General features: G+C 48.3%; 2 protein-coding genes across 5 annotated transcripts; both read left to right on the forward strand.

Moving 5' to 3' along the window:
- Positions 1–1,945: 1,945 nt before the first annotated feature.
- Positions 1,946–12,129, forward strand: TMEM209 (transmembrane protein 209). Of its 3 annotated transcripts, none has more exons than XM_079303302.1 (15): positions 1,946–2,003; positions 3,116–3,255; positions 3,361–3,419; positions 4,037–4,168; positions 5,391–5,629; positions 5,719–5,923; positions 6,761–6,936; positions 7,158–7,229; positions 7,686–7,782; positions 9,049–9,174; positions 9,995–10,092; positions 10,894–11,008; positions 11,094–11,191; positions 11,498–11,571; positions 11,698–12,129. In XM_079303302.1, the coding sequence occupies exons 2-15, from the start codon at positions 3,119–3,121 to the stop codon at positions 11,750–11,752; spliced, it is 1,683 nt and encodes a 560-aa protein (XP_079159428.1). In that variant the 5' UTR covers positions 1,946–2,003; positions 3,116–3,118; the 3' UTR covers positions 11,753–12,129. The 3 variants fall into 3 exon arrangements, with proteins under 3 accessions (XP_079159428.1, XP_079159426.1, XP_079159427.1); XM_079303300.1 differs by having other exon boundaries at positions 1,950–2,024; positions 11,698–11,866; XM_079303301.1 differs by lacking the exon at positions 1,946–2,003 and adding an exon at positions 2,152–2,251 and having other exon boundaries at positions 11,698–11,866.
- Positions 12,130–15,115: 2,986 nt separating this feature from the next.
- On the forward strand, positions 15,116–21,471 carry LOC306801057 (uncharacterized protein). Of its 2 annotated transcripts, none has more exons than XM_079303723.1 (20): positions 15,116–15,266; positions 15,510–15,656; positions 15,732–15,853; positions 15,950–16,058; positions 16,142–16,258; positions 16,386–16,453; positions 16,536–16,634; positions 16,721–16,906; positions 16,984–17,086; positions 17,732–17,873; positions 17,991–18,174; positions 18,812–18,911; positions 19,001–19,119; positions 19,246–19,283; positions 19,484–19,596; positions 19,686–19,834; positions 19,959–20,053; positions 20,248–20,326; positions 20,563–20,671; positions 20,933–21,471. In XM_079303723.1, the coding sequence occupies exons 1-20, from the start codon at positions 15,209–15,211 to the stop codon at positions 21,004–21,006; spliced, it is 2,211 nt and encodes a 736-aa protein (XP_079159849.1). In that variant the 5' UTR covers positions 15,116–15,208; the 3' UTR covers positions 21,007–21,471. The 2 variants fall into 2 exon arrangements, with proteins under 2 accessions (XP_079159849.1, XP_079159848.1); XM_079303722.1 differs by having other exon boundaries at positions 15,194–15,266; positions 15,501–15,656.
- The last annotated feature ends 2,208 nt before the right edge of the window (positions 21,472–23,679 follow it).

A 23,679-nucleotide genomic window follows, 5' to 3' on the forward strand; every position in this document is an offset into this window, starting at 1 on the left:
GTCACCCCTGGGGACACCTGAGTGTCCTGCTGGGGAGGACAGGGGGCTGCCATAAGGGCAGAAACTCTTTGAAATGGAGAATGGAAACCCCCTCCCTCCAAATTATTATCATTCTGAAATTAAGGGGCTCTCAGGCAAAGAGATGGGAATTAGGAATAACAGTTCTTTGCTAGGACAATTCCAATAGCAATGCAGTATTACACAGAACAATCCCAACCCTGCCAGAGTCAGAATCCAAGCTGGCACAGTCAGTCAGTCAGGGTGGTGGCACAGTCCCATTCCATGGTGCTGCATCCTCCTGCAGGGGCAGATGTGGCTCAGCTGGAGCAGTGCTCCTGGAGAAGGTGCAGTTTCCTCTGAAGCTCCAGGGATGATGTGCAAGGCTCTGGTTTTCCTCTGGAATGCAGTGGGAAGAAGGTGCCTTGGTGTCCAAAATGTCAGTTTTTCTCTGGGTGGGAAAGGCTTGGCTCCTGCCCTGGCTGGAGCATCTCCCAGTGGGATGATGGAATTTTATCAGCCATGCCCTGGGACTCAAAAAAAAAAAAAAATCCCAAAAACTTTTCACCTTTTGATTAAAAATATTTCACTGATGTGGCAAATATTCCACTGGCAACTCATCTGCTGGATATTCAGAGTTAATTGGCTATAATGCCAATTTATTTTGGATTACTGAGGAGGGAATTATTATTTCTGTAAATAATGTCCCTAATCCCCCTTGGAAGTGCCCTGGATAAGGAATGAGCAGGGATTTCAGTAGGTGTTTTACCACTTGTACACTTAGAATTAATTTTAGAAGCAGGACCCATATTTTTGATATTTCTGGAAAATCTGCAGCTTTATGTCAGTGTAATAACCCTGGCTGCAATGGAACCACGTATTTCCAACTCAGTTTTCCTTAAATTAAAAAACCAAGACCTTCAAATCTGAAAATTTATCATCAGGCACACAACCCTTTCCATTTCAAGGCAGAAATATGAAATTACATCTCTACAAAAATTCGAAGTTCTGCATGTGTTGGAAATGAAATCACTTTCCTAACTAATTTTTAATTGGTCATTTTAATTATTTATGAGCAGCACTAGTAACGCTTATCAACAGACTTTTATTATAAATTGGATTATTAAATCATCGATTAAATTTGTTAAAACTAACCCTGACAAACTTAAATGAACAGACCCAAAGAATTTGAAGTCTGGGCATGTGGGTATTTAAATTTATGGCACTTCAAGGGTGTTGGAGTAATTAGAAAATCAGAGGAAATTAAGGTTTAAAGGTAGGAGAGTCCATGTCTGAGAAAAAGATAAAAAAGTGACCAAGTAATTTGGACCAGATCAGTATAAAAAAGTGAGGAAATTATTAAGGAACATGATACTAAATAATAAAGAGATTTATGCCTTTGCTTGTTAGAATATATTAAAAAGTGACAAATTTTTGTATTGGGGCTCATGTGGAGGCCTGAACTTTGTCAGCCACACAACAAATCTTGTCCAAGAATAAATATCAGACTTGCTAAAATTTTTTAAAAGAGAGTGTTAGGAGTCTTATTTATCCTCACTTTTCAGTGACACTTGAGTTACACCTACACAGAAAGACAAAATGACATTTGCACAGAACGCAAAGAGACCTAAAACTCCTTAAAATTTTACCTGCTGACTGTGGCTGGTCTGACACATATGGCAACGTGTAATTAATTAATTTAACTATAAAGATAAGTTTAAAAAAAAATTACGGAAATCAGCGCGAAACGCTGATGAGAGCTCCTCCGCCCCCCCCAACATGGCGGCGCCCTCACGCCCTTCCCGCCAAAACCCGCGCGCGAGCCCCGCCCCCTTGACCCCGCCCCCGGCGAGTGTAGCTCCGCCCCCTTGGCCCCGCCCCCCGGCGCGCTCCCGGTGACGCATCGCGAGCGCCCGCGCGTGCGCACAGAGCGCGCGGAGCTCCGGCGGCGTGAGGGGAGCGAGACACCGGGCGGGAAAAGAGAAATAAACCGGCCTGAGGGGAGAGCGGGGCGGATCCCGAGAGAGGTGAGGGGAGCGAGACACCGGGCGGGAAAAGAGAAATAAACCGGGCTGAGGGGAGAGCGGGGCTGATCCCGAGAGGTGAGGGGAGCGAGACACCGGGCGGGAAAAGAGAAATAAACCGGCCTGAGGGGAGAGCGGGGCTGATCCCGAGAGGTGAGGGGAGCGAGACACCGGGCGGGAAAAGAGAAATAAACCGGGCTGAGGGGAGAGCGGAGCGGATCCCGAGAGAGGTGAGGGGAGATTTGGGGAGAGATTGGGGAGATTTGGGGAGAGATTGGGGAGATTTGAGGGGAGATTTGAGGAGAGATTGAGGAGATTTGAGGGGAGATTTGGGGAGAGATTGGGGAGATTTGAGGGGAGATTTGGGGAGAGATTGGGGAGATTTGAGGGGAGATGTGAGGGGAGATCTGGGGAAGCGGAGAGCAGAGGTTTGGGGATGTAAGGAAAATTAATCCACAAACGCCATATGTTTATGTCCATAAAGGAGACAGACGAGTCCTTTTTGCTTTATTCGAATAAAGGGAGAGGCCATGGGGCATTCCCCTGGGATCTCTCGGGTTTTTGGAGGATGCAGCCTCCTTTTTATCCTAATTTCCCGGCTGCTTTTCCCTCTCTCTTTCCCCAGTCGCTGAGATATTGAGAGGCACAGACTTCCCAAACATCTGACACCTGAGATTCCCCTCTAATGTACAATGCTCCCTTTTAGTTTTTAATTCTTGTAGAATTCATAGTTTCCCCCCCATTGCTTCTTTCATCTTCTGAGGAAGGTGAGGTTTGGGGAGGGGAGAGGAAAAGTTTGGGGAAGGGATTGAGATCTGCCTGCCTGTGACAGAGTTATTTCTTTCAGATTAGGTGTTACTGGGCATAAAGGAGGAAATAAAATTAGTGGGTTTCATATGACAAAAAATTCTCTGTTACCCACTGAAATAAATGAGAATTTTCGATAAAAACACTGGTCTTTCCTAGAGGAGGCAGGAGTTTTCCCTCCTCCTTTTAAATTATATTATTATTCAAAAACGAGCTGTTTCTCAGGCTGAGAATCTTCCTGCTGAGTAAAAATTCACAGATTTTGCCTTTTCCCTCTGTTCTCCCAGACAATGACACCAAACAAGAGTCCAGACACCTCCCTCATCGACCTGGCTGTGAAGATGAGGAAACAGGCTGAGAGCAGGAAGGTGGTGCTGGCCTGGGGACTGCTCAATATATCTGTAGCAGGCATGATCTACACTGAAATGTAAGGGAATTGTTCCAAACCAGCAAAAATTCCATTGTGTGGAACTCTAAATATCCCCCAGGATGGAATTTCTGCTCAATTCTCCCTTCTTGTTTTGCTTTTTAGGACTGGGAAACTCCTAAGCACATATTACAACATCAGCTGCTTTCCACTCTGGTACATTGGTGAGTTGTTTCAGCATTTAAATCCAATTTCATTGTTGTTTGTTACTCATTTTTATTGCTGGGAGATCGTTTCTTTTCTCTGTTTGAGTTTTAAACCAAAACTTTGTTTTGTTTTCTGTGATCTCCCTTGAAACTGCTGGAATATCACCTTTTTAGTGGCAGATAAAAAGTGTTAACAGCTTTTTCTCTGTGATAAAAGGCCAGGAAGATCTTATCTAATTGGTGAGATTATTCTTAATGTGTGGATGAAGGTTCAGAAAGCCTCAAGGTTTATTTTCCTGCTGTGTTGTGCTCTGGGTGTGGGGGGTATTTTACAATAATTCAAGTTGGTTTTGGAGGAGGAGACTCTAAGCTTTATCAAACAAGTTGGAAAGAAGCAAGAATCATGAGATTTCCTTTTTGGAAAATAACAATCCCATTTTAAAATGTATAAACTAATTTCAACAATGAGAAAAACGATCTCCAATTTTTATTTTTTGCCTGAAAAGTGAAGCAATCTTAGATACCTCCCTAAACTGGCAGCACTAATAATGATTTTTTTTAGCAGACACAGCCTGCTTTTGCAAATAAAGTAATTTTTGCTCAAACCATCACTGAAATTTGGGTGTTTCTTGCAGAATTTGCCCTGGCAGCCCTGTTCAGCCTCAATGCCCTGTTTGATTTCTGGAGATATTTCACCTACACAGCAGCACCAACCAGCCTGGTCACAAGTCCCAGCCAGCAGATCATGGGCTGGCTGCGTAGGACAGGTGGGCAAGAAACCCTTTTTTTCATCTTTTTCATGTTTATTTTTGTTGTTTCTCCACTTCTGGATTCTTTATTCTGAATTATCTGATTTTACTGAGCTGGGTGTTTGGGGTTGTCCTGTGCAGGAGTTGGGTTCCATGCTGTGGTTTAATTTATGTTTATTTCAGGTGGAACCGATTGTATTTTAGATAATTAAGATATTAAATAATGTGGTAAAATGAGAACAGTGAGTTCAGCAGAGGAGCTGATGGAATATTAGAAAAGCCCCTCATATGATTTATTCTGAGTTGGGCTCACAGATCTCAGTTTTATCTGAGTTCTGTAGGATCAGGTTTTGAGGTGGAACTGATTGTATTTTAGATAATTAAGATATTAAATAATGTGGTAAAGATGAGAATAGTGGGCAGGTGGAGGTGCTAATAGAATATTTGAGAAGTCCCCCATAGGATTTATTCAGAATTAGGATCACAGATCTCAGTTTTATCTGAGTTTTGTAGGATCAGGTTTTGAGGTGGAACTGATTGTATTTTAGATAATTAAGATATTAAATAATGTGGTAAAGATGAGAATAGTGGGCAGGTGGAGGTGCTAATAGAATATTTGAGAAGTCCCCCATAGGATTTATTCAGAATTAGGATCACAGATCTCAGTTTTATCTGAGTTTTGTAGGATCAGGTTTTGAGGTGGAACTGATTGTATTTTAGATAATTAAGATATTAAATAATGTGGTAAAATGAGAATAGTGGGCAGGTGGAGGTGCTAATAGAATATTTGAGAAGTCCCCCATAGGATTTATTCAGAATTAGGATCACAGATCTCAGTTTTATCTGAGTTCTGTAGGATCAGGTTTTGAGGTGGAACTGATTGTGTTTTAGATAATTAAGACATTAATTAGTGTGGTAAAGATGAGAACAGTGAGTTCAGTAGAGGAGCTGATGGAATATTAGAGAAGCCCCCCATATGATTTATTCAGAATTAGGGTCACAATCTCAGTTTTATCTGAGTTCTGTAGGATCAGGTGTGGTAAAGATGAGAACAGTGAGCAGGGGGAGGAGCTGATGGAATATTTGAGAAGTCCCCCATATGATTTATTCAGAATTAGGGTCACAGTCTCAGTTTTATCTGAATTTGATAAGGATCAAGTTTTCAGTGGTCATCTAGAATTGCCCTAAATAAGCCAGGGCTGCCTCCCCATCTGTAACCTGCCTGTGCTTTGCCTTGCAGCTGTGCAGATCACCCCTCCACGGGAGCCAGCAGCCAAGAGAGTGCTGTCCCTGCCCCCCTCCCCCCCCATCCAGGGCCAGTGTGTGCTGAGCTACAGCCCCTCTCGTTCTCCCAGTGCCAGCCCCAAATTCTCTGGGGGCTGCCTGGCTTCCTACAGCCCCCAGCTGCAGGCTCTGGCAGGGGCCAGCCCCTCTCACAGCCCCTCTGTCACTTACTCACCCAGCAGCAGCTACAGCAAGGTAATGCATGGGAAACATAAAGGGACAGCTTGAGCCTTGGAAAATTGAAAAATAAAATAAATTGATGTTTTTCTGTTTTTTTTGCCAAGGTTTCCAGCTTCAGCCACTCTCCCAATGGATCTCCCTATTCCATGAGTGTGGGGCCTGTGGACAGCAGTGGGGTGAGGTCTCACTACAGATTCTCCCCCATTCCTTACAACAATTCCACCTACAAAGATGAATGCATCACTGATGTCAAATCCCTGGACACCTTCCTGAGGAGTGAGGAGGAGAAGCAGCACAGAGTGCAGCTGGGTAAACTGGGCTCATGCCTTGGCTTTTAGCTTTTATGTTATTTAGAATCTCATCTGCAACTCTGAAACTTTATATTGGGTGTTAGTGAGGTTTTTTCACAGGGGAGTGACCAAACAATTCTTTCCTAGCTAGAGAATCAAGGACAGCTGGTACCCAAAAGGGGGCAAACCAAGGGGCTGAGACTCCAAAACCTGGAGCTGGATAATTAACCCCAAGATACAATGAACCAAAACTTATAAAATTCATGACCAGGATCCATCTTGGGTTTGATTTGGGTGCATCCCCTCTTGCACTGCCCAAGGTGAATCCTTCCAATAAATTCCCTTTTTTATTCCTTTTGCTCTGCCTGGTCTCTGCTCCAGATCAGCTTTTGATTTGCTGGGAAAAGCTTGGAAGGGAAGAGGTGTTGATATTATCCAATATTGGTTTTTGTGATGGGAGAAGTAGCAGTAAAAAAAAAACATTTATGGATCACCTTGGAAATCTTCTTAGTGGGGAATTGGGGTGTGAGGTAGAACCCCATTGTTTCTCCTTCCTCCAGTTTTTCCTTGGAACAGGATTTAAGCATGGGGATGCTGATGGATTATCTCTGTAATTATTGGCTGTAATGAGCTAAGATCACCTGATAAAAGGGGGATTTTGTCCAGGTGGTTTCAAACAAAGGGGCTGAATCCAGTAAATTTTTCTCCTGGACTGGGACAATCCAGATAAGGGTGAATCCAATATTTCTGCAGAGTGACTTCAGTGTATTCACACACACTGACCTGTTATCCCTGTGCTGTTTGTTCCAGAATTACTTGGCAATAATTGAACTTCTTAATGAATTAATCTTTCCAGGCAGCTCAGATTCCAGCTCTCCCTCCAGCAGCCCAACTTTTTGGAACTACAGTCGTTCTATGGCAGACCATGCCCAGATCCTGAGGAAATTCCAGTACCAGCTGGCCTGCAGGTCCCAGGCACCTTCTGCACACAAGGATGAGGCTGATCTCAGCTCCAAACAGGCTGCAGAAGAGGTAAATTCCACAGAAAACAAAAAAAAAAAAAGGTCAAGGGAGAGAAATGGGATTTTAAAAACCTTTGTGCAAAGGTTTGGATTTCAGCTGGGTCAGGAGTGGGGGGTTGAAGCATTCAGCCAACTCCTTTCTTTTGCAAGGAATTTTTACAGGAATTGGCACAGACCATAAAAACTCTGGGTTCTGTGAGGTTCTCATGGATTTAATGAACTTTTCCACAGGTTTGGGCACGGGTGACAATGAACAGGCAGCTCCTGGATCACATGGATTCCTGGACAGCCAAATTCAGGAATGTAAGTCCTTCCCTGAGGAATTCCAGGTGGAGTGGGAAAATCCTCTGTGCCAGAGATGGGAAGGGTTGCACTTCCTGTCACACACAAATCCCACAAATTTATCATCTCCCTGATATCCTGGAGAAGGATGCATCAAACTGCATCCATGGAGGGCTGTGGTTCATAATCCCCTTTCCTCCTTGTCTAGAAAAGCTTTACCTGTTACAGATCAGTTTTCCCAACTCCCATAAATTGCATTTTCAGGAGCTGTTAAAACTTAAATTCTGCCTAGCTTGATTTAAATTAAATTATTTCTCTCCTTGATTGGATTGAATATTTCTGTTAAACTGCTTTGTGGTCGTGGTGGGGATGATTGCAGGGTTTATTAAACATTCCTATTTAACAAACCATTTATTAAAGTTGATTAAACATCCCTGGTTTTTTCTGAGCTTGACTTTCCCCCTTTTTCCATCCCAGTGGATCAATGACACCATTCTGGTGCCACTTGTGGAGGAGATGGAATCTGTGAGCACTCAGCTGAGGAGGATGGGCTGTCCAGAGCTGCAGATTGGAGGTGGGATCAGCATAAATCAGCACAGGGAAATATTTTTGTTTTGGTGTTGTCTTTTGTTCCACCTCCTGCATTTTGTCAAGCTGGGAAGGTTTTCCATAATACTTCTATAAATATCTGTTATAATAATATGATATAGACATCTATAATATCTATAAATATGAGTGCTTAATACTTCTAGAAATATCTATAATAATAATGTGATATAGACATCTATAATATCTATAAATATGAGTGCATAATACTTCTATAAATATCTGTTATAATAATGTGATATAGACATCTATAATATCTATAAATATGAGTGCTTAATGCTTCTATAAATATCTATAATAATAATGTGATATAGACATCTATAATATCTATAAATATGAGTGCTTAATACTTCTAGAAATATCTATGATAATAATGTGATATAGACATCTATAATATCTATAAATATGAGTGCATGATACTTCTATAAATATTTAAAATATTAATATGATATAGAAATCTATAATATCTATAAATATGAGTGCTTAATACTTCTAGAAATATCTATAATAATAATGTGATATAGACATCTATAATATCTATAAATATGAGTGCTTAATACTTCTATAAATATTTAAAATAATAATATGATATAGAAATCTATAATATCTCTAAATATGAGTGCATAATACTTCTATAAATATTTAAAATAATAATATGATATAGACATCTATAATATCTCTAAATATGAGTGCTTGGATAATTGGGTAAAATTCTTAAATGCCCCTTTTTTTCCCCTCCATAAATTTAATTTTACAGCTCAAATTATCATTAATAGTAATTGATGATTAATCATTCAGAAATCATTTCAAAGACAGATGTGCTGTAAATTCTCAGTATCTTCAGAGTCTGAATTCTTCCTTCAAATCACCCATTTTCTGAAAGAATTGAGTTTTTTTTTTTAATTCTGTCAGATTTTTTTTTAAATGCTGCTGTCCTGTTTTTCATGAGAGGTTTGGATTCTGTAACAGCTGCTTCTCCTGTTGTTTCAAATAACTGAAAAGTGCATTTGACGTGTTGCCTTCAATGAAATCTCTTTTTGTCTTGTTCTTAGAGTGTTTCCTCCAAATCTACTGTTGCAAATTGCTTAAAAGCCATGGGAAGCTGCTTCATTTTCACTTTGTTTCTCTCCCCCATCCCTTAAACTCCTGCTGTTTCCTTGTAGCTGATGTCGAGGAGCTCTGTGCTACTTTGTAGTAGCTGAGTTTCTTTTTTTTTTGTTGTTGTGTGTTTCAGAAGCCAGCATCAGCAGCCTCAAACAGGCAGCCCTGGTGAAAGCTCCACTCATCCCCACCCTCAATGCCCTGGTGCAGTACCTGGATCTCACCCCAAACCAGGAATATTTGGTGGAAAGGATCAGAGGTTGGTGCTGTTGTGATTTGCAAACATTTCCATGCTGCAGTTCTGTGCTTGTCCCTCCACTTTCCCTCCTGTTGCATCCCCACAGTTCTGCCAGTTTTGAACTTTCTGTATTTTCTGGCACTGACCCCCAGCAGAACACTGCTTTGACTTGAGATTTGGAAAAAACTTCCACATTTGAGTGATGGAGTTAAAATATAAGTGTGTAATTAGATTAGAAATGTGTGATTTCACATGATAAAGGGTTTGGAATTTTGGATTTTTAAAATATAGTGATAAATACAGAACCAAATTGAGGTTCTTGAGCATTGTCTCTTCCCTCTTTCTTTTTCCTCCTTCATCATTTCAAGTAGTTTTTGGTTAAATAGTGCTGCAATACAGGTCACAAGTATTTAGTTATTAGGTCAAAAATATAAATAATATAAATGTTCTTTATTGAACTGTTTAACTCTAAAAGACCCTGTAACCAGCTAAATTCACTTTCATTTTGCTTTTGGTTAAATAGTGCTGCAATACAGGTCACAAGTATTTAGTTATTAGGTCAAAAATATAAATAATATAAATGTTCTTTATTGAACTATTTAACTTTAAAAGACTTTGTAATTAAATTAATTCCCATTTTGCTCACTTTTAGCTGGTAGCTTGAAGTGTTGCAAAACTCTCTGTACTTTAAATACAATCTAATAAACAACCAAAACTGAACACAAAAAATTCTTCTCCTTCACATTTCTAATCCTAACTAAGTAAAAACAAAACAAAAATTCAAAACCAACAACCACTAATTAATTAGTGCAATTAACCCTTTTTTAATTGTTGTTTGCAGAGCTTTCCCAGGGGGGCTGCATGAGCTCCTTTCGTTGGAATGGAGGAGGGGATTTCAAGGGCAGGAAATGGGACACTGACCTTCCCACTGACTCCTCAGTGAGTTCCCACTCTGGATTTTGGGATGGGATTAGGATGGAGCAGCCAAGGAGTCTTTAAACAACGTGGAAAAATCAGAAAAATGGAGATTTGCAGCTGGTTAATTCAAGAGATTCCATTGCTGCAAGTAAAGAATCGACCTTGAAATGGGATTTGATTTTTCTCTTTGGGGAATGTGGTTAAATATTTGGAATTGTTCAGCTGTGGAGCAGCTCTGAGTGTCCTGATAAACAGGAGCAGCTCAAAAATGCAAATAAAGAAGTTTGGATATTAATTTGAGGTTAGTAGTAAAAAAAACCAAACCACAATTTCACATTTTTGTTAATTGTGGGTAATACAGTGCTGTGAGTATCCCAGATTATTTAAGATTTGTGGCATTTTTTTCCCAGCAAATCTTCCATTTTTTCCTGTCAAACAGCTCCTGTTGGGTATAAGGAGCACAGAAAGCACCAGATCATTTCTGATGTTACCCACATAAAATATTGAGAACAACCCCCAGGCTGCTCCCTGGTTTTTTGGATGCCCATCCTAACTTTATTTCACAATTCTGGCATTCCTCAGATTTGTGACCAGCCCAGATTTTTCCAGTGCTTTTCATGAGGGAAAGGGAGAAGTTTCCTTTTAGGTTTTTGAGCTTTTTTTGCTGTTCTCAGCCAAACTTAAAATTGATGATTTAGGCATGAAGCTGCTCCTAAACCTGGGATTAACCACAGATTATCAATTCTGGGATTGGCTGCTGGGATCATGGGGGGAAGCTGCAGTTTTGGGGCCATTCCATGAGCTTTGCTTGTCTTTGCCCAGATCCTGATGCACGTGTTTTGCACTTACCTGGACTCCAGGCTCCCTCCTCACCCCAAATATCCTGATGGCAAAACCTTCACTTCCCAGCACTTCATCCAGACTCCAGATAAACCAGGTATGGGCTGCCCTGGAGCTGCTCTTTTCTTTTGGGATCACAGCAGCACCTCTGAAATGTTGTTTTTAATTAATTTTTCATTCAGACACTTCAAATGAAAACGTGTTCTGCATCTACCAGAGCAGCATCAACCCTCCCCACTATGAGCTGATCTATGAGTGTCATGTCTACAGCCTGCCCAAGGTACAGCTTTGCTCTCCTGCTGCTCTCAGGAATCAATTCCTGGGCTGCTTTGGGGTCTTTTTAAACCCTAAACACATTTTGGGTCCATTTGCACAGCACTCAGGATAACACCTGTGGTGTCTGTTCAGGAGACAGGAGTTCCTTCCTCTTCTTAATTTTCTGCCATTTGATTGTAAAACCCCAAATCACAATCCCTGCTGGGTGATGTCTCTGCTGTCACTCCAAGGAGTGGAGTTCCAAACTAGGAAAATGCTGAGATTTTGAATTATTTTGATTTTAAATCCTTGTTTCCTTCTGTGGCTCCAGGGCAGGAACAACATGTTCCACACCTTGCTGATGTTCCTGTACATCATAAAGACAAAGGAATCTGGGATGTTGGGGTAAGTATCCCATGGGGAATGGTGTCAGACCCAAACCACCACAGTGGGGTGGTAATTAATGGTTTTAAAATCAAACTAATTAAAAAAAAAATCATCAACAATTAACCCTGATCCCTTTTTTTGCAGGCGTGTGAATTTGGGTTTATCAGGAGTCAACGTCCTGTGGATCTTTGGGGAATAATGAGACAGAAAACAGGATTTCCACACAACAGGATCATTCAAACTCAGCTCTGTGGACACAAGCAGCAAGTGCCTGTGATTATTCCAGTCTGGATTTTCTCAAGGCATTACACAAAATATTTCACTGTGGGAATGAACTCCAGGCAGGAATTTCCTCTTTCCTGCTCCTCACCTCAACCAGTGCTGTTTAAACTGAGTTTAACTGATCTCAGACTAAACTAAACCAAATCTCCTTTGAGCCTCCCCAAGGCTGTGAGCACCTGGCAGGATAAAACAACCTGCACAACTTCAGGATCCAAGAAATTCCAAGTTTGGAAGCTCAGACTCAGTTTTGCTTCATTTTATTCTGCATGATAAAAACCAATTCATTTTCTCCCTTGATTATTGGTGTAATTGTGATTTCTGACCCCTGCAGCTGAAAAGGAAGGCCAAAACCATGTTTGTCTTGCTGACTTCAGCAAATATGAATATTTATGTTATTTTCCATTTTTATTTTCATTGTTTTGTACAAAACCAGCATGGCCTCCCCTCTTAGGGGTTCCTTCACTGCCTCCACCTCTCACCTGCCTAAATTGGAATTTAATTGTTCACTAATCACCACCTAATTTGGGAGCTTTATGCACCTTGGTGGGAATTGAGGCTGGACACACCCACAGGTTTTTGGGAATTTACCTTTTTTGGATAAAAGCACTTGGATTTGCTTCAAAGAAAGGATCAATCAATATTTGTCAGATTTCTCTGAAGGGTAGAATTTGTTGTAAATTCTGGTAAATTGAGTATTTAAAAAATGTAAATAGAACCATGACCACATGGAATCATTGTACTGTATTTTTTACTGAGGGGAAGGAAAGGGATTTTTGGGATTTTTGGGATTTTGGTGACTCTTGACTGGTTTTGGTGACTGTCCCTGGGGGACCTGGGGTTTTTCCAAAAAACTGGCAATAAACTGGCTCATTTGGTTCTTGTATTAAATGAGTTTGTTTTATCCAACACTTTTTGGGGTTTTTCTTGGCATTCAGCATCACCACATCCATCCATGTACAAAGAGAAAAGTTCAAGAAGCAGATTTATCTGGGTTTTACCCCAAAACTTCCCCCTTCAAGGACAGCACAGCCCTGTGAGCTCTGTTAGTTTCTAAAAACTTGAAGTGCAGAAAATTCTTTTTCACCAAAAATGAGGATCCTGAGGAGGAGCCCAGCCCATAGGGCACCTTGGGCTCTGCAGCCCCAGGACCCTGCAGGTTTTTGGGGTGCCCAGAACCCCCAGGATCCCACACAGCCCCCAGATGGATCATTGTGCACCCCAAGAGATCTCACACCCCAATAATCACACACCCCAGTCCCTGTGCACCCCAATAAATCACACACTTCAGTGCCTGTGCACCCCAATAAATCACACACCCCAATAAATCACACACTTCAGTGCCTGTGCACCCCAATATCACACCCCAATAATCACACACCCCAATAGATCACACCCCTCAGTCCTTCTGTACCCCAATACTCTGCACCACACTTCTCAGTCCCTCTGTACCCCAATACCTCACACTTCCCAGTCCCTGTGCACCCCAATACCTGGTGCACCTATCCTGCTCCCTGTGCACCCCAATACATCACAACCCCCCCTCCCTGTGCACCCCAATACATCACAACCCCCCCTCCCTGTGCACCCCAACACTGCACAGCCCTGCTCCCTGTGCACCCCAACACTGCACACCCACATCACACACCACTGCTCCCTGTGCACCCCAACACTGCACACCCCTGTTCCCTGTGCACCCCAACACTGCACACTCACATCACACACCCCTGCTCCCTGTGCACCCCAACACTGCACACCCCTGCTCCCTGTGCACCCCAACACTGCACAGCCCTGCTCCCCGTGCACCCCAACACTGCACAGCCCCTCCCTGTGCACCCCAACACTGCACAGCCCTGCTCCCTGTGCACCCCAACACTGCACACCCCTGCTCCCTGTGCACCCCAACACTGCACAGCTCCTCCTTGTGCACCCCAATACTGCACACCCCTGCTCCCTGTGCACCCCAACACTGCACATCCCTGCTCCCTGCGCACCCCAACACTGCACAGCCCTGCTTCCGTGCACCCCAACACTGCACACCCCTGCTCCCTGTGCACCCCAACACTGCACAGCCCCTCCCTGTGCACCCCAACACTGCACACCCCTGCTCCCCGTGCACCCCAACACTGCACACCCCCTGCTCCCTGTGCACCCCAACACTGCACACCCCTGCTCCCTGTGCACCCCAACACTGCACACCCCTGCTCCCTGTGCACCCCAACACTGCACAGCCCCTCCCTGTGCACCCCAACACTGCACAGCCCCTCCCCGTGCACCCCAACACTGCACACCCCTGCTCCCTGTGCACCCCAACACTGCACAGCCCTGCTCCCTGTGCACCCCAACACTGCACAGCCCCTCCCTGTGCACCCCAACACTGCACACCCCTGTTCCCCGTGCACCCCAACACTGCACAGCCCTGCTCCCTGTGCACCCCAACACTGCACAGCCCCTCCCCGTGCACCCCAATACATCACACACCCCCGCTCCTGCAGGCCCTAACTCTGCACCCCACATCCCCCCGCACCCCAATACACGGCACAGCCCAGATCCTGTTCACTCCTACCCCTGTGTGTGCCCCATACACACCGTGCACCCCAATTCCCGGGCACCCCGATATCCCTGTGTCTCCTAGTCCCCCGGCACCCCAATATCTGCACCCTCTCACCTGTGTGCACCCATATACCGTGTACCCCGCTTTCTCTGCACCCCAAAACTCTGTGCACCCCAACACTCTGTGCACTCGAGTCTCTCTGCACCCCAAAACACTGCACAACCCGCTCTCTCTGCACCCTGGTCTCTTTGCACCCCGATCTCTCTGCACCCCAAAACACCGCGCACCCCACTCTCTCTGCACCCGGAAACCCTTTGCACCCTGTTCTCTCTGCACCCCCAAACACCGCGCTCTCCTTGCACCCCGTTCCACCCCGCATCGTGGTCACCGTACACCCCAATCTCTGCATCCTCTCACCTGCGCACCCCGATCCCCCCCGCACTCCAAATCCCCCGCTCCTCCCGATCCCCGCTCACATCCGGATCCCCCCGCTCATCCCGATCCCCGCTCCTCCCGATCCCCGCTCACATCCGGATCCCCCCGCGCATCCCGATGCCCCCGCGCACCCCGATCTCCCCGCTCCTCCCGATCCCCGCTCACATCCGGATCCCCCCGCTCATCCCGATCCCCGCTCCTCCCGATCCTCGCACATCTCTATCCCCGCACCCCCATTCCCGCCCCGTTCCCAGGTGCATCTCACCCCCGGCCCCTCCCGCCGGGATGGGGGCGGCTCCCGGGGGCGCGCATGTCCGGCCCCGCCCGTTAAATTCCGGCGGGCCGGGCCGGGCCGGGACCACCGGTCCCGCACCTGCTGCTCTCGCCATGGCCACTGACAGCGAGCACGGGCGCCGCTGCTGCTGCTGCGCGCAGGACACGCCCGGTGAGCTGGGGAGGGGGTGGTCTCTGGGGCTGGGGGGGCACCGGAGGGGTCCCCCCATCTCTGGGCACCACCGGGTCGCACCTTCCCGACCCGCACACCGAGCGGGATTTCCCCCCCGGTGGGGTCTCCCCTCCTGAGCATCCCTTGGGTACCACTCTGTGTCCCCGCTGCGGGGTTTGGGGACCGTGACACCCCACAGGGAACGGGGATATGGCCCCGCCGTGACCCCGGCAGTTCCCGCAGATGTCCCCAAGGTCCGGGATTGCCGCGGTGACAGTGACGGCCCCCGCCGGGGCTCCCTCTGTGAGCGGCACTGCGCTGCCATCAACAACGTGCACGGCGACCTGGGCGAGCTGGGCTGCCACCTGCACCGGCCGCGTGTCCCCGCAGGTATGCGGCTGTGGGGTGGGCTGGATGCGGGTCTGGGGGTCCCGCACCCGCTGTGACCCCGCGTGTCACCCGCAGCCGCGTCCACCCCGTCCTGCTGCCAGCAGCACTCGGAGGAGGTTTGCGAGAGCTGCGTGCTGAAAACCACCCTGACGGCCGAGAACGCCGTGGAGGCCAACAAGCTCTCCAACAACTACAAGGTGGGTGGGGGCGCCCATGGGTGCTGTCACGGGTTTTAATTTTCTTCCTTTTCACTCATCCCAAAAAAAAACCCAAAAAATTCTCTCTCTCTGTAGTTTGGCTTCAAGAAATGGAAGAGCCACGTGACAGCACGGCCCTGGGAGGATCGATCCGAGATTGTCAAGGAGCTCTACTCTGACCTCAATGTCATCCGAGGCTCTGCAGGTGGGTGGCCTTGGGGACAGTCCTGGGTGGTGGCAGTGTGGATTTGGTGTCAATGGTCCCAGCCGGTGCCTCCCCTCCCGCAGGCTCCACGCTGACGTGTGGCAATGTCCTTTACCTGCTGCTCTTCGGCTGGTGGCTCTCTCTCCTCTACGTCCTGGTGGCTGCTGTGATGTTCCTCAGTGTCATGGGGGCTCCTTATGGTGAGTTCCACATGTGAAGGCTGGATGAGCTCAGGGCTGTGCTGATGGGTGTGGGGGCTCCTGGCTCCCTCCTCCACAGAATGTCCCTGTAGCTGAAGGGACACTGATGGCTGTGTCCCCCCCACAGGGCGGCTCTGCTGGGAGCTGGCCGGGTATTTCCTCTGGCCCTTTGGCAAAGTGATCCAGAAAGTGGAGGTGAGGCTGCCTTGGGAATCCCTTGGGGGGGGGGGGGGTATGGGGTGCTCTATGCACCCCCTGACATCCTCCCTCTCCCCAGGTCCCCAAATCCCATCAGGTGTGTGAAGCTGGCGTGGGGGAGAGCTCAGCCCTGCTGGGGGGTCCCACACCGCGCCGCTGGCTGGGCTCTGGATACTGGGTGAGCCCCGTGACCACCCCTGGACCCCCAGCCTGGAGGGGAGGGCGCCCATGGGGTCCCTCCCTGAAGGTGGCTCTCATTAACAGCACCACGCCAGCGCTGCGGTGTGGCTGTGCCTGGGCTACCCTCTGCTGCTGCTGGCCCACGGGCTGGTGTGTGTCAGTGCCTGGCTGCTCATCGTGCTCATCCCCGTGGCCAAGCTGAGCGCCCGCGCCGCCGCCCGCGTCCTGCGGCTGCCCCCGCAGCGCCTGCGCGTCCAACGCCTCCGCAGGGTGCGTGACTGGGCAGGGGGTCCCACACCCTGCTCTGCCCGGGGGGGGCATGGGGTGACCCCTGTGTCACCCTGCAGGCAGAGCTGCCTCTGGAGGGGGAGGTGATTCTCTGCTGCTACCGAGCTGCCAACCCCTACTACTACAAATACGCCGTGGATGGCATCAATGTCTTTGCTGTCAGTATCCTTCTGGAGATGGGGTGGGATGGGAAGGATGAATCAGGATAAACCTTATAAAATATGAGTGCCCAGCTAAAGATTTTGACAACATGGAAACCATAAGTGAGATAGAAATGAAAGCAGTTTTCAACTGAGTGGCTGAGAGCAGCAATGTGGATACTTGAAGATCTTGTCCTTTTGTTTAGATAATACCAGAGAGCAGCAGAGACCCTCTCCAGGCATGGCAGGAAGGGTCCCAGATAAAGCAGTAAAACATGGTAGTGTAGAGATTCCTATAGGCTGTGTGTAAATGCTAGAGAATTTGTATCTTGTATTAGATTGGTTAGTGGAAATTAGAATATTCAACATAGAAGATTTATTGTGTTGTAAACAGGAAAATTGCTCTCTTAGTCTCTTACTTCATTCTCTTGCTTTCCTTTCTTCTCTCTTAGACCTTCTACCCCCCACTCTCTGCCCTGCTCTGAGCTGGCAGCTCCCAGCTCAGCCCTTTCACCCACACCCTGTGCAACAAACTGCAAACTTCAAGACCAGAATATGGAGAGTTTGTCCTGCCCCCTGTCCCCCCCCAGGCTCCCACAGTGATGGGATGAGGGGGAGTGACCCCAAACCCATCCCCCTCTGTTGTGCCCTTGACTGAGCACCCCAGACCTGCTGCCCCTGGTGCTGGTGACGCTGGTGCTGGGTTATGTGGATAGCTCCAACCACCTGACAGGCTCTGCTGTGAAGTTCACCTTGGCTTTGCTCTCCATCATGCCCCTCTCCTACTACATCGGCATGGCCATCGCCAGGTGAGCGGCGTGGGGACACCTGGGGGGGAATGGGGACACCTGGGGGGGAATGGGGACACCTGGGGGGGAATGAGGACACTCCAGCCCTGCTGTGACACCCTTTTCTCTCCTGTCCAGCATCTCAGCCCAGAGTAACTTTGCAGTGGGGGCAGTGGTGAATGCCACGTTCGGCTCCATCACCGAGCTCACCTTCTACATCTCGGCGCTCATCAAGGGCTCGCGCGAGGGCAACCGCTGCTACGCCGAGGTGGTGAAATCAGCCCTGACAGGGACACTGGTGGGATGTGTCCTCTTTGTGCCGGTGAGATGGGTGCACTGAGGGCTGGGAGGGTGCTGGGGAAACAGTAATCTTTAAGAATTAGGGTTTTAGTTACCTTGCTGGAAAGGATTAGGAGTTAGAAGGGAGTAGTTGTCTGAAATTTGAATAATTGGTTGTCTGGTGTTTGTTCAGCTGGGTTTGTAATGGGAGAAGATGAAAGTAGTGAGCAGAGCCAAAGAAACAGACAATGCAAGCAGAAACTCATTCTTTGGAAAATGGGACTATCCCCAGAAATCATTTGTATTTGAGAGTTTAGGGTGAGGAAGACTCACCTTACTTCCTCCTTTTAAGACCCCTCCCCATGAAAACAACCCCAGACTTCTTTTAAGAAGTCAATCAATGCTTAATAGCTATTCAAGCTAATTACCATAGGAAGCAGGGGATGGGAGGGGCTGTTATTATGAATATCTATTTGTTTGAATCCTTTGTCAATAAATAGATTTTGCAGTGTGTATCAGAGGATTACCTCACATAAACATTCACTTTCTAACTTTAAATTGTTAGAGAGTCTTCTGTCTGTCACAGTTCAGTATCAGTGTTAAAGCAATACTCTTATTTTGGTACATCACTGTGAGCAAAGCACTGATGGGGATTTTTTGGGGGTTTCTCTGTGCCCAAGGGTCTGTGCATGGTGATCGGGGGCATCCGGCACCAGGAGCAGCGCTTCAACAGCCGCTCTGCCGGCGTCAGCTCGGCCCTGCTCTTCCTCTCTGTGGGAGGTGAGTTGGGGACAGGGGTGTCCCCAGGGTGTCCCCCAGGGTTGGGGGTCCCTCAGGGAGGGTGTGTGCTGCATGTGCTGTCCCTGCAGGTGTCTTTGCCCCGACGCTCTTCTCCAAGGTGTACGGGAAGCTGGTGTGCGGCGAGTGCCACAACGTCACCCAGAACCCGCTGGGCCACTACCTGTGCCACAACTGTCACTTTGACCTGGTGAGTGGGAGACAGGGCAGGTTTGGGGTGGGGGGTGCTCTGAGCCCCCCTGGCTCTCGTGCTGGGTGGTGGCAGTGGGATTGTCCCTTGTCCCTGTATCCCTGGTGACAGGTGCTCTCTCTGCAGATGGACAACAACGGCACCCTCTACTACAGCCACGTCCAGTGAGTGTCATGGCAGTGGGGACAGGGCTGTCCCCACATTGGGGTGGCACCTCCCAGTTTGGTTGTGTTCCCACATATCCCTCCCAATCCCCTCTCCACCCCAATGATCCAGCACCCCATTTCCTCCATCCCCAGGGGAATCCCCTGGGGTGTGCATGCCAGCCCCTGGTGGCACTGACGGTGTCACCTGTGTCCCACAGACCCCTGGTGTACACAGTGTCCATCCTGCTCCCTGCTGCTTACCTCATCGGGCTCTGCTTCACCCTCAAAACCCACACACACATCTACGACATCCACATCAGCGACTGTCACAGTGAGTGTCACTCCCACTGCCAGTGTCCCCAAATGTGCTGGCTCTTGTCACTGCTCACAATGTCCCACACAGCTCTGCTCTCTCCCCAGTGCCTGGCCACCACCACAGTGCTGTGGTGCACTGGTCCCGCTGGCGGGCCCTGCTCATCCTGCTGCTCTCCACCCTCTGCATGTCAGCCTGTGCTGACCTGGCCACGGAGCACATCAGCCCCATCCTCACCAACTCCACCATCTCACAGGTGAGCTGCCTCTGGCTGTGCCCTCCAGGGATGGGGACCTGCCCTGGCTGCAGCTGGAACCCCAAAAGCAGTGGGGAAGATGCTGAGATGCTCTGCAGATGTTGATGTCACCTCTTCCCTGCAGTACTTCATTGGTGTCACTGTGCTGGCAATGGTGCCTGAGCTGCCAGAGATTGTCAATGGCATCCAGTTTGCCCTGCAGAACAATCTGAGCTTGAGGTGAGCTGGCTCCAAGGATGAGTTTTGGGGTGGTTCCTGTGCCCATGGTGGGCACCCAGTGGGTCAGATTGTGGGTCAGCTTGTCCTTAAGGAAACTTAGTCACCCAAAAAATGCTGCCAGAACTGGGATGGGCTGTGTGGACTGGGATTTTCTCTCCCAGAGACTGACCCAGTGAGTTGTTCTTCCTCCCCAGCATCGAGATTGGGAACTGCATTGCTGTGCAGGTCTGCATGCTCCAGATCCCCATCCTGGTGCTCTTCACCATCTTCTATGTGAGTAGCCCCAGGACAGCCCTGGGGTCCCCTGAGGGTTGGGGACACTGTCTGGGGGACATGGAAAGGACACAGCTGTCCTCCCCTTCTGCTTAGAAGGGTCAGATGTCCCCTGTGCTGTCCCCACCTTAGGGACAGGTGACAGAGGGGCTTTAGGGGGTGACACACAAGTCCCCAGATGGAGCTAGTGTGGGTTGTCCTGATTTGCCATGAACCCCAAATCCTCTTCCTTGCAGCCAACCAACTTCACTCTGGTCTTCAGTGACCTCCATGTCTATGCCAGCATGTTCAGCGTGGTGCTCATGAACTACATCTTCATGGATGGCAAATGTGACTATTTCCAAGGTGACCTGGAGTATCCCTGTATTCCCTGGGATGTGGGATGTGGGCTCCTGGCTCCATCCCTGGCCTCATCTGCCTGTTGGGGTGTGTGGTGACCTGAGTGATCCTGGGGTTCATCTGGAGCTGTTCTCTGCACCAGCTCCGAGGGGGGTCACTCCATTTTCACCTTTAAAAGGTTTTTAACTCCCTTTTAATGGTCAAGCCCTCTAGAGGGGACCCTCCTTGTTCCAGGGATTAACTCCCCCCACCCCTCTCTGTCCCCAGGCACGGTGCTGGTGATGGTTTACTTCATCCTGCTGGCTGTGTATTTCTTCGCCCCCTCGCCCAGTGGCTGCTGAGGTTTGGATTCTCCTTTCTCCAGCCCCTCTGTTGGGCTCAGCACCCATCAAGACCTTTTCCAGTGTCTCAGGGACTGGGCTGGGCTGGCTCCAGTCTGGAAGTGGTTTCCTGAAGCTGCTGCTGCTGCTGGGCTCCTCCTGTGTGGCATAAGGGTGGTGGCAATGGAATTGCTCCCAAAATGAGGAGCCTCACAGCCAGAGCACGTCACAGAGGCATCTCCAGCCCACACTTGAGTGGCTGGAAGGAAAACTGTCCTTAGTGGAGGGTCTTGAAGGGGATTTTGGTGTGTCTGGAGGACAGACCCATCCCTGGGGATGTGCTGCACTGAGAGAAGGTGCCTGAGAAGTTCCTCATCCTCCCAACCCTGGGAATTGCACATGGGATGTTTGATGGCACCAGAAATGCACTCAAAGGTATTTTCAGCTGTTTTGTCATTAAAGCAGTTTTGTACAAATCAGAAACAAGTTTGTTTCTCCTTAAATGAGCCTCTGTCACCAGCCTGGGTCCCTCAGGGACAGAGCCAGGGGGGGTGGCTGTGGCTCCAGCTTTCTGAGAGCCTCCCAAAGCTCCAGCTCATTCCAGCCTGCTCTTGTCTGCCTGTCCTTGCTCCTCCTGGTTTGAGGTCTGTACCAGACTGAGAGAAGGGTCAGGGATGCTCCTGGTGTTGTCCCCAACCTGTCCCACCCTATGGACATCTCCCTCCACGCAGGGAAATGCTGCTGGATGTGGTGAGAGGACAAAGCTGGGGCTTGGATTGATTTATTATCTTTAAAAACCAAAACAACCCCAAAGCAAAACACTGACAGCTCCATTAACACAGGCAAGGAGGCTCTGGTGCCTCTTTCCCCTCCTCTGTTCCACTGGGATGTCCCTCACATGAAAACCAGGAATGCTGGGCTCTGAAAGGATGGACAGCCCTGAGCAGGCAGAAGGCAGCAGCTCATTAGGGATTAATGAAGCTGCTTTATTAAGCCTTTCTGTTTTCCTAGTGAGGCATCAGCACAGACAATCCTGCTGTCATTAGTCTTGGGACATTTGGGAGCTTTGCTGGGTGAGTAGCTGGAATTCCTGATGGCAGGACAGGGAAGGAGGGAGGAGGGATGTGATGGGAGAGCAGAAACTGTAGAGAACCTGCTCAGTGCCATCATTTTACTGAGATTAAATAAACCAGCTCTCCTGGGTGAGGGATGCTCAGGAATTCTGTTCTGAGCTGGATTTTTCTCCTTCCATGCTGTCCCCAACCCAGGCAGCACTGGGATGCTCTTATCCCCTCTCCATCACTTGCTGCAGATGCTGGATGCAGATCCTTTCCCTCTCCCTTAAATTATGATCTAATAATATCTATCTTTAATAATATCTTATAATTAAGGCTTTTACATACAGGCAGTAGCCCAGCAGGAATTAAAGCCCCTCTCAGCAGGAGCTGTGAGCTCAGTGATTAAACCAAGTAATTTTTTTAGGAAGAGCAGCCTTCAAAGATCTCCAAAGTCCCTCATGAGCAGCCAATGGAGGTCATGGAATGGGAAAGACCCCTGGAAATCCATCAGTGGTGGTGCTTGTTTGGGTTTTATCAGCCCAAAATGAAGTTCTTGGAGCTCTGTGGTTTTCTTGGTGATGCTTTCCCAGCTCCTGTGGGCTGGGGGTGGAGGAATCCACAGGGATCCAACAACCCCACCCTGATTCCTGCAGCCTTGGGGCTGTGCCCATTCCCTGGGGAGCCTGTTCAGAGCAGGACAATCCCCTCCCTTGCTGCTGTCCCCAGATGTCCCTCCTGGGCACTGCTGACTCAGATCCAGCACCCCCAGGCTGCTCCCCAGCCTGTTCTGGATGCACTTTGCTGAAGTCTGAGGATTCCATCTCCTGCCCTTCCTGGATCATCCAGGTGGGTTGTGCTGTTGTAGCAGAAATCAGGGTGGCCAAGCCAGGACTTCCCTCTCCTGAAGTTGTGCTGGCTGTGACTGATGTCTGTGTTGGTTTTTTCCAGAATAATCTCTTCCAGGATTTTTCCAGGCACTGACAGCCCTGTGGTTTATAATGTTGTTCCTTGCACCAACTTCCAATTTTCTGAGACCTCTCCAGAGTCCCAAGACTGCTCCAAAATCATAGAGAGAGGCTTCGTGACAACCTCAGAGAAAGCTCCAAAGATTTCCAGAGTAAGGAAAACCCAAGAACCTCAGAGATGCAGGCTTGGATGGCTCCAATGTCACCTTGGAGATGAGGAAGATGCTCTTTAAAGCAGGTGAGACAAAAAGCAGCACAGGGATGACCAAGGTCCCACAAGGCAAAGATAGAAGTGTGGATATTCAGCCTCAGAGTAGTTTGGGATAGAAGAAGGAGAAATGGTTGAGCAGGGAACCTTTCCCTGTCCACAGCTGCCAGCAGGTTCTGGATTCAGCAGCCAGGGAGGCTGGAAGGGGTTGAAATGCACAATTCCTGTGAAGGTTCAATGCAGGGGATGGAGACAGCAGAGCTCCCAGCAGTTCCTGTGGTCCAAGCACCTGAGAAAGCCTCAGCTGTGATGCCCAGCCTTTGTTTTCTGAGCCTTGGGTAGGGGGGAAAGCAGCAACTGGAGCTGGAGAAAGAGGAAAATATTCCCAAGACCAGGTGAAGCTTAATTGTGAACAAAATCTGGGTTCCTTAAGTGGGGGGCAGTGACTCCAGCAGGCAGCACC

The sequence above is a fragment of the Erithacus rubecula genome (assembly GCF_903797595.1).
Source record: "Erithacus rubecula genome assembly, chromosome: 4".
NCBI lineage: Eukaryota > Metazoa > Chordata > Aves > Passeriformes > Muscicapidae > Erithacus > Erithacus rubecula.